Source organism: Podarcis liolepis, assembly GCF_965112155.1.
Source record: "Podarcis liolepis genome assembly, chromosome: 13".
NCBI classification, from domain to species: Eukaryota; Metazoa; Chordata; class Lepidosauria; order Squamata; family Lacertidae; genus Podarcis; species Podarcis liolepis.
The window spans coordinates 49,012,485-49,025,430 of NC_139573.1; the positions used below are offsets into that span (position 1 = coordinate 49,012,485).

Below are 12,946 nucleotides of genomic sequence, written 5' to 3' on the forward strand. Positions count from 1 at the left end.
AAGCTACATTCATCTTCCTCTTTTAAAATTAAAGAGACATACGTATCAAATATTAAGAACGAAATGCGGTGAGTTCCCAGGGTCAGTAAGGGAGGAAATGGTTGGTTTAAAGGGATTTCTTCTTTGCTCAGTGAAATTGACTGAAGCTGCAACCCAAGGGGGAGGGGGAGTGTCTCTTTGATCTCTGTGGGATTTCTGCCTGAGTAGGAATGCACAGGATCCCGCTATGATCCAGTGCACACTTGCCTGGGAGTTAAGATGCGGGGGAGCCTTACTTCTGAGTAAGCATCAGTTCTGCCTCCCAGGAAACTTCAGGAAGAGCCGGGAGTCCTATAGGAGAGTTGAAGGGTTCTTGACAATGACCTCTTTCCTTTCCTTTTCCATCCCTCTTATTTGCAGATTATTGGGGGAGTGTGCGTAAGAGGAATCTTCCTTAAAGGAAGAATTTCCAGAGGGCAGGAGTCCTTAGTCAGTCGCAGCACAGCCAAGAAAGAGTCTTGTGGCACCTGAAAGACTTAACCAATTATTCAGTGGCATAAGATTTCCCGATCTAGAGTTTGCAGACTTTTCAGATGAGTTTTTTTTTGGGGGGGGACACACGACATAAGGAAGGAAACCGAGCCACAAACTGCTGCTTAAATATTGAAGGATGAAAATTATCTATACCTGTGCATTAGAGGCTGGGGGGGGGGGGAGTGGCAAGATGCTCTGGGGTACCATTCTTCCCTGAGAAGAGGAGCTGGGAAGCGTTTGGAGAGGGTGGGGAAGGATGTGTATCACGGACCACCCCTCCTTAACTTAATCGGAGTGCAGTGGTATTTTTGAAAAGGCACCCCCTCCCCACCATGAAAGGGCAGTTATCTCAGAAGGTCTGTAAGCCTATAGGAAACATCCCCTCCACAGCTGGGGTTGCTAGTGAACAAATAACACAATCCTATGCATCTACTCAAGAGTACGTCACATGAGACTCTTAATCTCAGGTTGTGGGTTCGAGTCCTGAATTGCAGGGGGTTAAACTAGGTGACCCTCAGGGTCCCTGCCACCACACTGCTGGTCTACGATTCTATAACTTCCATATGTGTGTGTATAGATAGGTAGGTAGATATTAGACTTCTACAAAACATTGAAATGGATATGGACAACACACTATTCCAAACTCTGGGAAAAGTGGACTGCTCCTTTCCTCATCACATATGCACACCTGGATAAGTTAAGGGTGCCTTGCAGGTTTCCTAGCATACAAAGGGTTATCTTAGCAAGTAAAGGGCAAACGAAAAGAACCATTTAAAAAATAAAATAAAATAAGTGTAACTGAATTAACTTTTTGGTCTCGATCCACTCGGCTCTTTATTGAAACACTTCCATGTCCCTGATTATTTATATTATCTGATCAGCTGAATACCTGAAGAATGACGGAATCGAGTTACAAGAAAGGAGATTCAGACTTAGCGCCGGGAAGAACTTTCTGACACCCTTCAACAGTGCGCCAGACTCCCAACAAGAGGTGAAGCCTCCTTTACTTGGAGGTTTCATAGATGATATAGTTGGCATCCCTGCATTGTAGGGGGTTGGGCTGGATGACCCAACTCCACAATCCTAGCATTAAGTTTTGGGAAGGGGATCGAAAGATTCTGAGCCATCTTCCGACGCAGAACTGAGCCACGGTTGGTGCTGATATTTTGGGGGCTTTTGAGTAGACAGTCCAATTTCATTTCTACAAGCATAATCTGCGGAGGGGCGTCTTCTTGCCCTAAAACACTGCGTAATGTGGGAGCGCATGATTCTTCCCTCCACCCCCATCAGGACCCCGGAGAGAGACCCCCAGCCCTCTTCCCTACCTGTCCGTTCTTGCACAGGTCCGCCCACATGCTGGTGCCGTCGCCTCCGCGCATCAGGACGTGGTAGGTGAAGAAATAGGTGCCGGGGATGTTGCACGTGAACTTGCCCGTGGTGGCCTCGTAGTTGTTGCCCAGGTTGGTCACCACGTCGTCGAATTTAAGGATCTCGTAGCCCTCGTGCGGGTTCTTGAGGCCTGCGTAAAAAGCCACGCGGGGCACCGTGGTGTAGGTGGCCGTGCTGATGGCCCCGTTGCCCAGGCCCGGCCCGGGCAAGCCAGGGGGGCCCGGTTTCCCGGGGTCCCCTTTCTCCCCCGGGGGCCCCATGGCCCCCGGTGGGCCCGGTTCACCCGGAGGCCCCGGCGGCCCGGGTTTTCCCGGCCTCCCGGGCTTGCCTTGCGGTCCTTGCACCAGCGTGGAGGGCGCGGGGAGTCCGGCGTGGCCGCTGCTGGCGAGGGTCTCTCCCGCCTCGGTCCGGATGGCGCTGGCGCTGGTGGTCTTGGCCAGGTAGGGGTCGCAGACCATGCGGCACGTGCCCAGCATCTCGTAGTGCCCGTCGATGCCCACCGAGTTGACCAGCACCGGGATGAGGACCACCAAGATCAGGATCATCACCACCCCGATGGCCGCGGCCACCAAAGTTTTGCGCCCGAGGCTCAGCCGCTGCAGGGGCTGGACGCGCTGCCTCCCCGGGGTAGAAATGGTGACGGGTGGGCCGGGCGACCTGGCGAGGAGAAATAAAGGGTGATAATTTGGGGGAACCGAAACAAAACAACCACAGACGAGGTGGAAGGAGGGGCGAGGAAGCAGCAGCAGCAGAAGAGGCAAGAAGAAGAAACTTGAAAAGAAGCAGAGGACCCCCCTTTAGGTGGAGAGGAGAAAAGAGGAGCGCGCGAGCGCGCGTAAAAAACCGAGGCAGTCCTTGTTCCCGGTCTTCTTAAATATCACCCTTAAGACGGGATGCTCTGGGGTGGCCTTTTTATGCTCCACATGGAAAAGGGTTTTTCTTCTTTTCGGGGGAAGAGGAGAAAGAGAGAAAGAAAGAAAGAAAAACCCCGAGAGGGAAGAAAACAGCAGAATAGAAAGGAGAGGAAAAAAAGAGAGAGATGTCTTTTTTTCCCAGCTCCTCTCTCTCTCTGTGCTCAGTACATCTTAGTAAGATGCTATCATTGATTTGTCTCTCTCTCTCTCTCTTCTCTCCCCGCTTCCCTCCCCTCCTCACTCCATCCTCCTCCACCCCCTTGGAGAGGGGAGGAGAGAAAGGGAACGCGAGATGATAGGGCTGAAAGGGAGACGCAAGAGGCATTTGGGGGAAGAGTTTGCGCCCCACCCCACATCCTCCCCACCTTTAAGGCCGAGGAAGGGACGCTGGAGCGGGGAAAGTTAGGACAGGAGTCCCTGGGCAGGAGGTCGCCTCCCTTGTTATTGTTATATTTGATTCTGGTGGTTGCTATGTTCAGCACCCACTTGAAGTCGAGGGGAGCGTATCTCCAGGGGCTAGAGGGACTTTGGTGATGTTGCTTCGTCAGCAGCTGTTGCCTGGAGAGAGACGCACCAAAATAAGGAGGGAGAGCCCAAAGTATTGACGCGAGTGGGGTATCTTGCGAGCCTTTCCAGTGTTTGGGCATTTTTTTAAGACCCGAAAGGTTGGGATGGGAGTGTTGGTTGGTGGGAAGAGCCTTTCCCGATCCCAAATTTCAGAGAAGGTCACCTTCGTCAAGGAAGGAGTAGTTAGGATGGGTTCTTGCGGAAAGGCTGCGGCTGGATCAAAGCGAGGGTAACCTTCACAAGCCCACAGACGATATTCCGAAGGTTTGCTTATCAGAGCGCCTCAAAATGTTTGTGTATGAATAGGTGTGGATTCACGATACACACGCATCATTGCCCCGAGGAAAAAAGTTAAACCCTACTGCATACACACAATACCTTTAAAGCACACTTAAACCACATACTTGCCCAAGAATCCTGGAATCTGTCGTTTACCTCTCAGAGCTACAGTTCCCAGCACCCTTAACAAACTAGAGTTCCCACAGCAGAATGTACTTTGAATATATGGTGCGTACACAGCCTCATATGCACACATTTTTCAAAGGATTTTTTTTAAAATTTTACCGTGCTCAAGGCAGCCTGGACACCCCATTTCACTTTCCCTTGACACCTTCACCCTAATCACACAGGTTGTTGCAGCCCAGGAGAAGGCATTTTGCACATGCTTAGGTGCCCTTGGACGCGGGTGGTGCTGTGGGTTAAACCACAGAGCCTAGGACTTGCCGATCAGGAGATCGGCGGTTCAAATCCCCGCGACGGGGTGAGTTCCCATTGCTCGGTCCCTGCTCCTGCCAACCTAGCAGTTTGAAAGCACGTCAAAGTGCAAGTAGATAAATAGGTACCGCTCTGGCAGGAAGGTAAACGGCATTTCCGTGCGCTGCTCTGGTTTGCCAGAAGCGGCTTAGTCATGCTGGCCACATGACCCGGAAGCTGTACGCCTGCTCCCTCGGCCAGTAAAGCGAGATGAACGCCGCAACCCCAGAGTCGGTCACGACTGGACCTTTACCTTTATGTGCCCTTGATGTTATTTGAAAGTTCACAGGGCTGAGCCTTTCTGCCCAAATATATTTTGGGAAATACGGCATGACCTTCCCCACCCCCACCCCACCCCCCAAAAGGAAAGGCATGGACAAGATGTGGATAATCCACACTTTTGAGGTCTTTTCATAGGCAGAGGCTCTGGAGCAGGCACAGGCAAACTCCGGCCCTCCAGGTGTTTGGGACTACAATTCCCATCATCCGGCCCTCCAGGTGTTTGGGACTACAATTCCCATCATCCCTAGCTAACAGGACCAGGGGTCAGGGATGATGGGATTTGTAGCCCCAAACATCTGGAGGGCCAGTTTGGTTATGCCTGCAGTCTGGAGCAAGGATGGAGAAGCTGTGGTCATCCAGATGGGGTTGGACTCCAATTCCCATCAGCCTTTGCTAGAGTGGCCAAAGGATGATGGAAGTCAAAGTCCAGCAACGTCTTGAGGGCCACAGTTTCCCTAAAGTGCAGGGAGCTCAGTTCCACAGAATAAAAGGACATCTGCTGAGACTTTAACACAAGAAATAATTGTTGTTGGGTGTTTACCTCTGTCACCTTTGTTTTCCAGGTTGGAACATCCATGGTTATTCTATTGTATGAACCCACAGATAGGGAAAGGCAGATAATACTCATTTTTTTCAAGGTGCTGAGGCATCATATCTTCTTACTTTCCAAGGCATTGATTAGTTATTTGAGTAGGTTCAGGGCAACCTATGGAACTCCATGCCACTGGATGCTTGGGTAGCTGTTTGCTTAGAAGTCGTCTTCTTCTTCTTCTTCTTCTTCTTCTTCTTCTTCTTCTTCTTCTTCTTCTTCTTCTTTTTAAAGGAGCTGACAAGATTATGAAGGATAAGATAGTCCATGACTGTTCTTAGCCTCAACAGCTAAAAAGAGAACCTCTGTGTTCAGAAACGGATCTGTGATGGTCAGGGAATTTGGACAGTCAAGAGATAACATCCTGCTTCTGAGTTTTCCAGGGACGTCTGCCTTTGTTGAAGACAGTGTGCTGCTGCAGCAGCTGGAACTTTTGCCTGATCAAGCAAGACCATTCTTAAATATATCTGGGAGACAGGGAACAGCTATGAAAAGGTTACTTTTTCCCTTACAGAAGGCCTCTATATTTTAATAGTGAGATAAATATATTCTTGGATTGCAGGGGGTTGGAGTAGATGACCCATAAGGTCCCTTCCAACTCTACAATTCTATGATATACCAACTATCTTAGACCCTGTGATCAGCAGGTGAAGCCTTGTTAGTGCTGCCACCGCTGGGAGCTGCCCCAGGACAGGGGCTTTTCGGTAGTGGCTCCCTGATTGTGAAATGCCCTCCCTAGTGGGGCGTGCCTGTCTCCATCCTTATTTACTTTCATGAGGGATCTGATAACCATTCTTGTTTACCCAAGCATTTGGTGGCTGAAGAATACCGCTCCTCGCAACCTCCAGATCGTTTGACGGAAGTATGTTTTCAATTCTCATTGGTTTTAGGGTGCTTTAATCTGTTTTAGAATGTTTTTTGCTTTCAGACTGGATATCTGTTTGGCACCCTAGACTCCATGGGGAGGAAGAGCAGGATAGAAAGTCAATAAAATACAGTGGTACCTCTGGTTACGTACTTAATTCGTTCCAGAGGTCCATTCTTAACCTGAAACTGTTCTTAACCTGAAGCACCACTTTAGTTAATGGGGCCACCGCATGATTTCTGTTCTCATCTTGAAACAAAGTTCTTAACCCGAGGTATTATTTCTGGGTTAGCGGAGTCTGGAACCTGAAGCGTATGTAACCTGAAGCGCATGTAACCCGAGGTACCACTGTACACAAAAATAATTCACTAAGGTGCCTTTTCAAAAAGAACAGTGCGTGGCTAGAATTCGGTAGGTAGCCATGTCAGTCTGACGCTGTAAAAAAAAATTAAAACACTGCCCCAGTAGCACCTTAGAGACCAACTAAGTTTGTTCTGGGTATAAGCTTGTTTTGTGGTTTTGAAGGAGGCAGGCAGAGATGCAGTTTGATCACACCTACACCTAGGAAAAAAATATCTGTGCCCTGGGCTGCCCTTCCTGAGGGAGAGAGAGAGAGAGAGAGACTTCAGCATATTTCTGCCATCCCAAGAAAAACGATCCTGTTATGTCTACTACCGCAACAGCCAAGCTATCATCTCTCATCTCTTGCTTTCTTTTGTTTATTTCCTGAGACTTGGTCTGTCAGCTCACAACTACTCTTCACCCCTCCAAGGCTTCTCCCCACTCTTACTCTTGTTTCCTTTGCCGGCTGCAGGAGAGCAGCTTGAATTCCTCGAAGAGATAGCTTGGAAGGGAGAGGAAGGGAGCGAGACTGGGTCTGGCAATGCAGGGGTTAAATCTCTCTTTCTCTGTGCACACAGATAGAGAGATCCTTACAATGGTCTCTTCTTCTTCTTCTTCTTCTTCTTCTTCTTCTTCTTCTTCTTCTTCCCCCTCCTCATAAACCCTCCCCCATTTTTTATTTTTATTTTTGGTCATGATGCTCCAATTTTGGGGATAGTTATTTCCCTCCCCCCTAACTTTCAGAAAGTGTCTAGATCTGCAGAATCCGGCGCACATCTCTCAATCAATTTGTCAGGAATGTTGCTGCAATCAAAGTGGTCCCGTGAGAGCATTTTTTATTCTTTGCAGGACATTTGTTCAGAAGCAGGTCCCACCAATTTTAATGGGACCTCTTCTCAAATAAGGCTGCCATCGCAATCCACTCCTCCTCTACCTGCCTTAGCGCAAGAGGGCTATTTTGGAAGACGGATGCCTCTCCAATGGCAAGTCCAGCCCAGCCCCACTAGCTGCAGATCCTTCCCTTTGCCCCGTGGGATGGAGAAATAAAGGCCTGAAACAATTTTTCCTAACCTGGGCCACTTCCACATAGCAGTTGATTGGGGCTCCTGTTCTGCTGACGTAGGAATTTATTTTTTTGCTGCGTTCACACGGCTTCAAGATATTAGCACATACATTGGTACCTCGGGTTAAGTACTTAATTCGTTCCAGAGGTCCGTTCTTAACCTGAAACTGTTCTTAACCTGAAGCACCGCTTTAGCTAATGGGGCCTCCTGCTGCCGCCGGGCCGCCAGAGCACAATTTCTGTTCTCATCCTGAAGCAAAGTTCTTAACCCAGGGTACTATTTCTGGGTTAGCGGAGTCTGTAACCTGAAGCGCATGTAACCTGAAGTGTCTGTAACCTGAGGTACCACTGTATTTCCAAATCACTCCAGATTCACTATTTCCATGCTTGCTTATTGGATTTTCCAAGGAAACGGTGAATCCAGAATAAACGGGAAGATAAAATGAGGCGGAAATTTTGACGTAGACGGTGTCATCGTCGTGTGGATGCTTTGTAAAACATGCACCGCTGCACCCCAAGCGGCTCTGGTAGGGTTGGGCGAAATCGTCCATTTCGGTGTCTCGCCTTCCCATCTTAAATTCAGTTCCCCACATTGCAATTTTTTTTTATGTCTTTGTGAAAATGTACCTGCATTTCATTGCAAATTTTCCTAATAGTGATTTTTTTGACCAGTGCAGACTTTGTTTTTTACTAATGCAGACATATTATTGTTGTTGTTTTGTTGTTGTTGTTTAGTCATTTAGTCGTGTCCGACTCTTCGTGACCCCATGGACCAGAGCACGCCAGAGCCAGGCACTCCTGTCTTCCACTGCCTCCCGCAGTTTGGTCAAACTCATGCTGGTAGCTTCAAGAAGACTATCCAACCATCTTGTCCTCTGTCGTCCCCTTCTCCTTGTGCCCTCCATCTTTCCCAACATCAGGGTCTTTTCCAGGGAGTCTTCTCTTCTCATGAGGTGGCCAAAGTATTGGAGCCTCAGCTTCAGGATCTGTCCTTCCAGTGAGCACTCAGGGCTGATTTCCTTCAGAATGGAGAGGTTTGATCTTCTTGCAGTCCATGTTGTAGTAGTAGTAGTAGTAATAATAAATAAATAGTTTCCCAGCCTGGTGTAGTGCTTAGACTAAGACCCTGGAGACCAGAGTTGAAATCTCAACTCAGCCATGAAGCTCACTTGGGGCAGTCACCACCTCTTAGCCTGACCGACCTCAAAGGGCTGGCTGGGTGAAATCGAGAAGGGGGAGAACCACGGTCTCCTTGCAGGAGAGGTGGTATAGAAATGTTGTAATGATATTAATAATAAATGTATATATTTCTGTGGGATGTGATACATAAGTAGCAGTCAAGTACAACTGTTATGTACTGAGTTGAAGAGGATCCAAAATGCAGCAGTCTGATTGGTCCTAGAACAATATGATTCAAAATGCAGCAGTCTGATTGGTCCTAGAACAATAGGATCCAAAATGCAGCAGTCTGATTGGTCCTAGAACAATAGGATCCAAAATGCAGCAGTCTGATTGGTCCTAGAACAATAGGATCCAAAATGCAGCAGTCTGATTGGTCTTAGAACAATGCAGCAGTATGATTGGTCCGCAGGAGCCACCCAATCCAGCTCCAGGTGGAAGTGAATCCACAACCTGATTGGCCTACAGGAGAATCCCGGAATTAGCCAATCACGTGCAGCCCATTGTGTAAATAATGTATATAAATCAGATATTGTGGGGGAACTTCCATTCCTCCTCACCACTATGAGCTGAATAAAGAGCATGAAATCAATTCTCGACTCCCTGTATATTTCAACAACATTCATTGTTTTCCTAGAGTGGACATGTGGAGGAATGTTTGGTCCAGCCAGTTGAAAACTTCCTGTTTCCTCCTGGCTGGGACATACTTCCTTTGCATGTGATCAGAGGTGGGCGTGACCTTACCTGTCCAGATAACAAAAGGACAAGGCACGCAACACTCTCTCTCTCTCTTTTGACTTCTTCTGTTGCTTTTAGCTAGAGATGCTTTGTTGGGTTCCAGCCAACAGAGGACACTGGGATTATCCCCATATGGGTTAGTTCCACATGTATATACTTTGTAACTAAGTCTGCCTTCAGGGATCCATCTGTGAACTGAATGTGAGTAAACTGCTTTTATATACTTGACACAAGATGGTGGCGTGTTTATTCTTTTAAGAGGGATATAAGGGAACTTACCAGGATCCTGACAGTGAGAGGCTTACGCAGGAGCAGGGACCGAGCAACGGGAGCTCACCCCATTGCGGGGATTCAAACCGCCGACCTTCTGATCAGCAAGCCCTAGACTCAGTGGTTTAGACCACAGTGCCACCCCCAAACAAGGATAGGAAACAAAAAAAAATGTAAAGATGCAAAGTTTAATTTTGTAAAGCACCAGACGGGAGGGAGGGAAGCCATTAGGCTCAGTTGAGCCAAAGAGATAAAATAAGAGGATATGGTATTATGTAATGTGATTATATGTAAAACCAATAAAAATCATTTTGAAAAGAAAAGAAAAGAAAGACCACCAGCACTTTGAAAGGACTCGGAAACCAAACTGGAAGCTAATGCGTTTGTTTCAGAACATAGCAGCCAACTCCTAGGGGCCAAGGTCGCTTTGCGCCCCCGATAAAATATTTGAGGGGGCTGTCTCCCCCCCCCCCAAGTTGATGGGCATTGCCATTCAAATGGTTTGCATGTGCATGTCTTGTGATCGATCAGAGAGCATACAATAAATAAAACTCCTTGTATCTCAGTACCATTATTACTGGGAGTACCATTATTACTGGTGACTGGGAGCGGCCGTTGATACCATATAACACCGGTCTTGAAAGACCTACATTGGCTCCCAGTACGTTTCCGAGCACAATTCAAAGTGTTGGTGCTGACCTTTAAAGCCCTAAACGGCCTCGGTCCAGTATATCTGAAGGAGCGTCTCCACCCCCATCGTTCTACCCGGACACTGAGGTCCAGCTCCGAGGGCCTTCTGGCGGTTCCCTCACTGCGAGAAGCCAAGTTACAGGGAACCAGCCAGAGGGCCTTCTCGGTAGTGGCACCCTCCCTGTGGAATGCCCTCCCACCAGATGTCAAAGAGAACAACAACTACCAGATTTTAGAAGACATCTGAAGGCAGCCCTGTTTAGGGAAGCTTTTAATGTTTGAGGTATTACAGTATTTTAATATATTTTTTGGAAGCCGCCCAGAGTGGCTGGGGAAGCCCAGCCAGATGGGTGGGGTATAAATAATAATAAATTATTATTATTATTATTACATGCTCTTTCCATAGGTTCCCCTCTAAGGCCTCCAGGGTGGTTTTCAGCTCAGTTTAAGTCTGCAATCCTGGACCCACCTTCCTGAAAGTAACCTATCCCAAACTCAGCGGTACTTCTTTTTGGATTTAAATCCAGTTTAAGCTGCCTTCCTGCCCTCTTCCTCCACCGTTGTTTGGCCATTCTGAATCCAGGTTAAGCCCATTCCCTCACTGTTAGTTTTTTCCTTGCAACCCGGAGCTGTCATTTTTTTCCAAAGGGATCCTTATTAGCAAGGAAATATCTTTATTCCACTAGATCTTCGCCTGGCCTTCAAGAGTTTCCTTTTCCTAAGCACTGCTCCTGTCTGGCCCCAGATGGATTTTCTGTGCTTCGGTGGACTGGAAAATAACACCTTCAAACTTCTAGAGAGAAGCAAAGGTGCTTTAATTACCAGCCATCTTGCTGCTGGGCCTTGCTGCTTGACACAACTTCTCAGAGAGATGAGGATAAGATGAGATTTCCCTGCTTCGGTCTTTTCTCTCTGCCTCCCTCAATAATTAAAACGGCTTAAAAGTGCATTTGCTGCTGGACATCTCGGCTCTAAAGCACACACAACCAGAAAAAAGGATCTTGGGACTCTATAGCAAGAGCTGCCCGAAAGGTGCCCAGTGTATACTTCGTTCTGCATGTTAAGGCCAGTCAGGTGTCAGAGAAAGGCACTCTGCACATGCTCATGGGAAGAATCAAAATTTTACACCCTGTCAATGGAAAGTTGGATTCCATAAGCTGTATAATATTATGCAAACCCTGCAGATTTCCATACTTTCTTTTATTATCTGCATAATAATTGCCAGCCAAAGAGGCTTGTCTTGCAACTTCTGAGATGCCCTTTCCTTGACAAGTGAATCCCCCCCCCCCCATTCTCCCAGGCTTTTTAAATTTTTGATGAACTGTTTTATTGTGGCTTGTAATTTCTTTTAACGCAGCTTGTATAGATTCACAGAGTTAGCTGGTTTTCTTTATCACTTGTTATCTGTTGTGTTTTTAAAAGGATTTTATTGTAAGCCACCATAATAGTTTGATGAAGGGCAGGGTGTAAAACGACTGGCGCAATCCAATGCATCTCTACTACGACTTGTGTAGTCAAGTTCAGTGGGACTTTGTTGTTGTTGTTTAGTTGTTTAGTCGTGTCCGACTCTTCGTGACCCCATGGACCAGAGCATGCCAGGCACTCCTGTCTTCCACTGCCTCCCGCAGTTTGGTCAGACTCATGCTGGTAGCTTCGAGAACACTGTCCAACCATCTCGTCCTCTGTCGTCCCCTTCTCCTTGTGCCCTCCATCTTTCCCAACATCAGGGTCTTTTCCAGGGAGTCTTCTCTTCTCATGAGGTGGCCAAAGTATTGGAGCCTCAGCTTCACGATCTGTCCTTCCAGTGAGCGCTCAGGGCTGATTTCCTTAAGAATGGAGAGGTTTGATCTTCTTGCAGGCCATGGGACTCTCAAGTGTCTCCTCCAGCACCATAATTCAAAAGCATCAATTCTTCGGCGATCAGCCTTCTTTATGGTCCAGCTCTCACTTCCATACATCACTACTGGGAAAACCATAACTCCCAGGCAAATGAGCAGTGGGTTTTTTGAGCAGGAACATGGGGGAAATGAGTTCCCTTACTTTTTAAAAAAATGAATATTTAATATTTTTGTTTGAGGAAGCCGGAATGGATAGACACCCAATGCCTGAGCCAAAAACCCACCTATATCTGTAATCAATAAAGCTGTGGCCATTTCTAATTCAGATCATTGTCATCATTGTTGAGTTTATTAATCACATCTTACATTTAGCCACCGCCCGGGGGTCAGAGGTGCCAGGTTTAGAGGGCACCAATGCGACTTCCTGCAAGGCCTCGGAAGTGCTGCTGCTGCTGCAACATGATGTCTTGACGTCACAATGTCATGCTATGCCATGGACACCATTGGGCACCCATAACCTGGGGCCCAAGTCAGCACCCCTGCGAGGGGTGTGGGCGGCTGGGCCCACAACTAACTAACTACCATATTTTTCGCTCTATAACACGCACCCGACCATAACACGCACGTAGTTTTTAGAGGAGGAAAATCCGTAGGCATGCCACCCGTAGGCATTCCCTCCATAACACGCACAGACATTTCCCCTTACTTTTTAGGAGGAAAAAAGTGAGTGTTATGGTGCAAAAATACGGAACTAACTAACTAACTAACTAACTTACTTCATGGTGAGTTCCACCACCTTTCCCCCCAGAAAAACCCCCACTACAAATGAGTACAGTGGTACCTCAGGTTAAGAATTTAATTCGTTCTGAAACCTGAAACTGTTCTTAACCCGAGGTACCACTTTAGCTAATGGGGCCTGCTGCTGCCGCCACGAGATTTCTGTTCTCATCCTGG

At 47.6% G+C, this 12,946-nt stretch overlaps 2 protein-coding genes across 2 annotated transcripts in view; both read right to left on the reverse strand.

The window, feature by feature from the left end:
* Positions 1 to 2,544, reverse strand: part of C1QL1 (complement C1q like 1) — a 46,790-nt gene extending 44,246 nt beyond the window's left edge. Inside the window, exon 1 of the mRNA XM_083470536.1 lies at positions 1,839 to 2,544. Coding sequence (XP_083326662.1) covers positions 1,839 to 2,447 — 609 coding nt within the window. The 5' untranslated portion in view covers positions 2,448 to 2,544. The remainder of the gene's footprint in view (positions 1 to 1,838) is intronic.
* The window catches only part of KIF18B (kinesin family member 18B), a 128,676-nt gene extending 115,992 nt beyond the window's left edge, over positions 1 to 12,684 (reverse strand). The window contains exon 1 of the mRNA XM_083470512.1: positions 12,575 to 12,684. Coding sequence (XP_083326638.1) covers positions 12,575 to 12,673 — 99 coding nt within the window. The 5' untranslated portion in view covers positions 12,674 to 12,684. The remainder of the gene's footprint in view (positions 1 to 12,574) is intronic.
* Between the last annotated feature and the right edge of the window lie 262 nt (positions 12,685 to 12,946).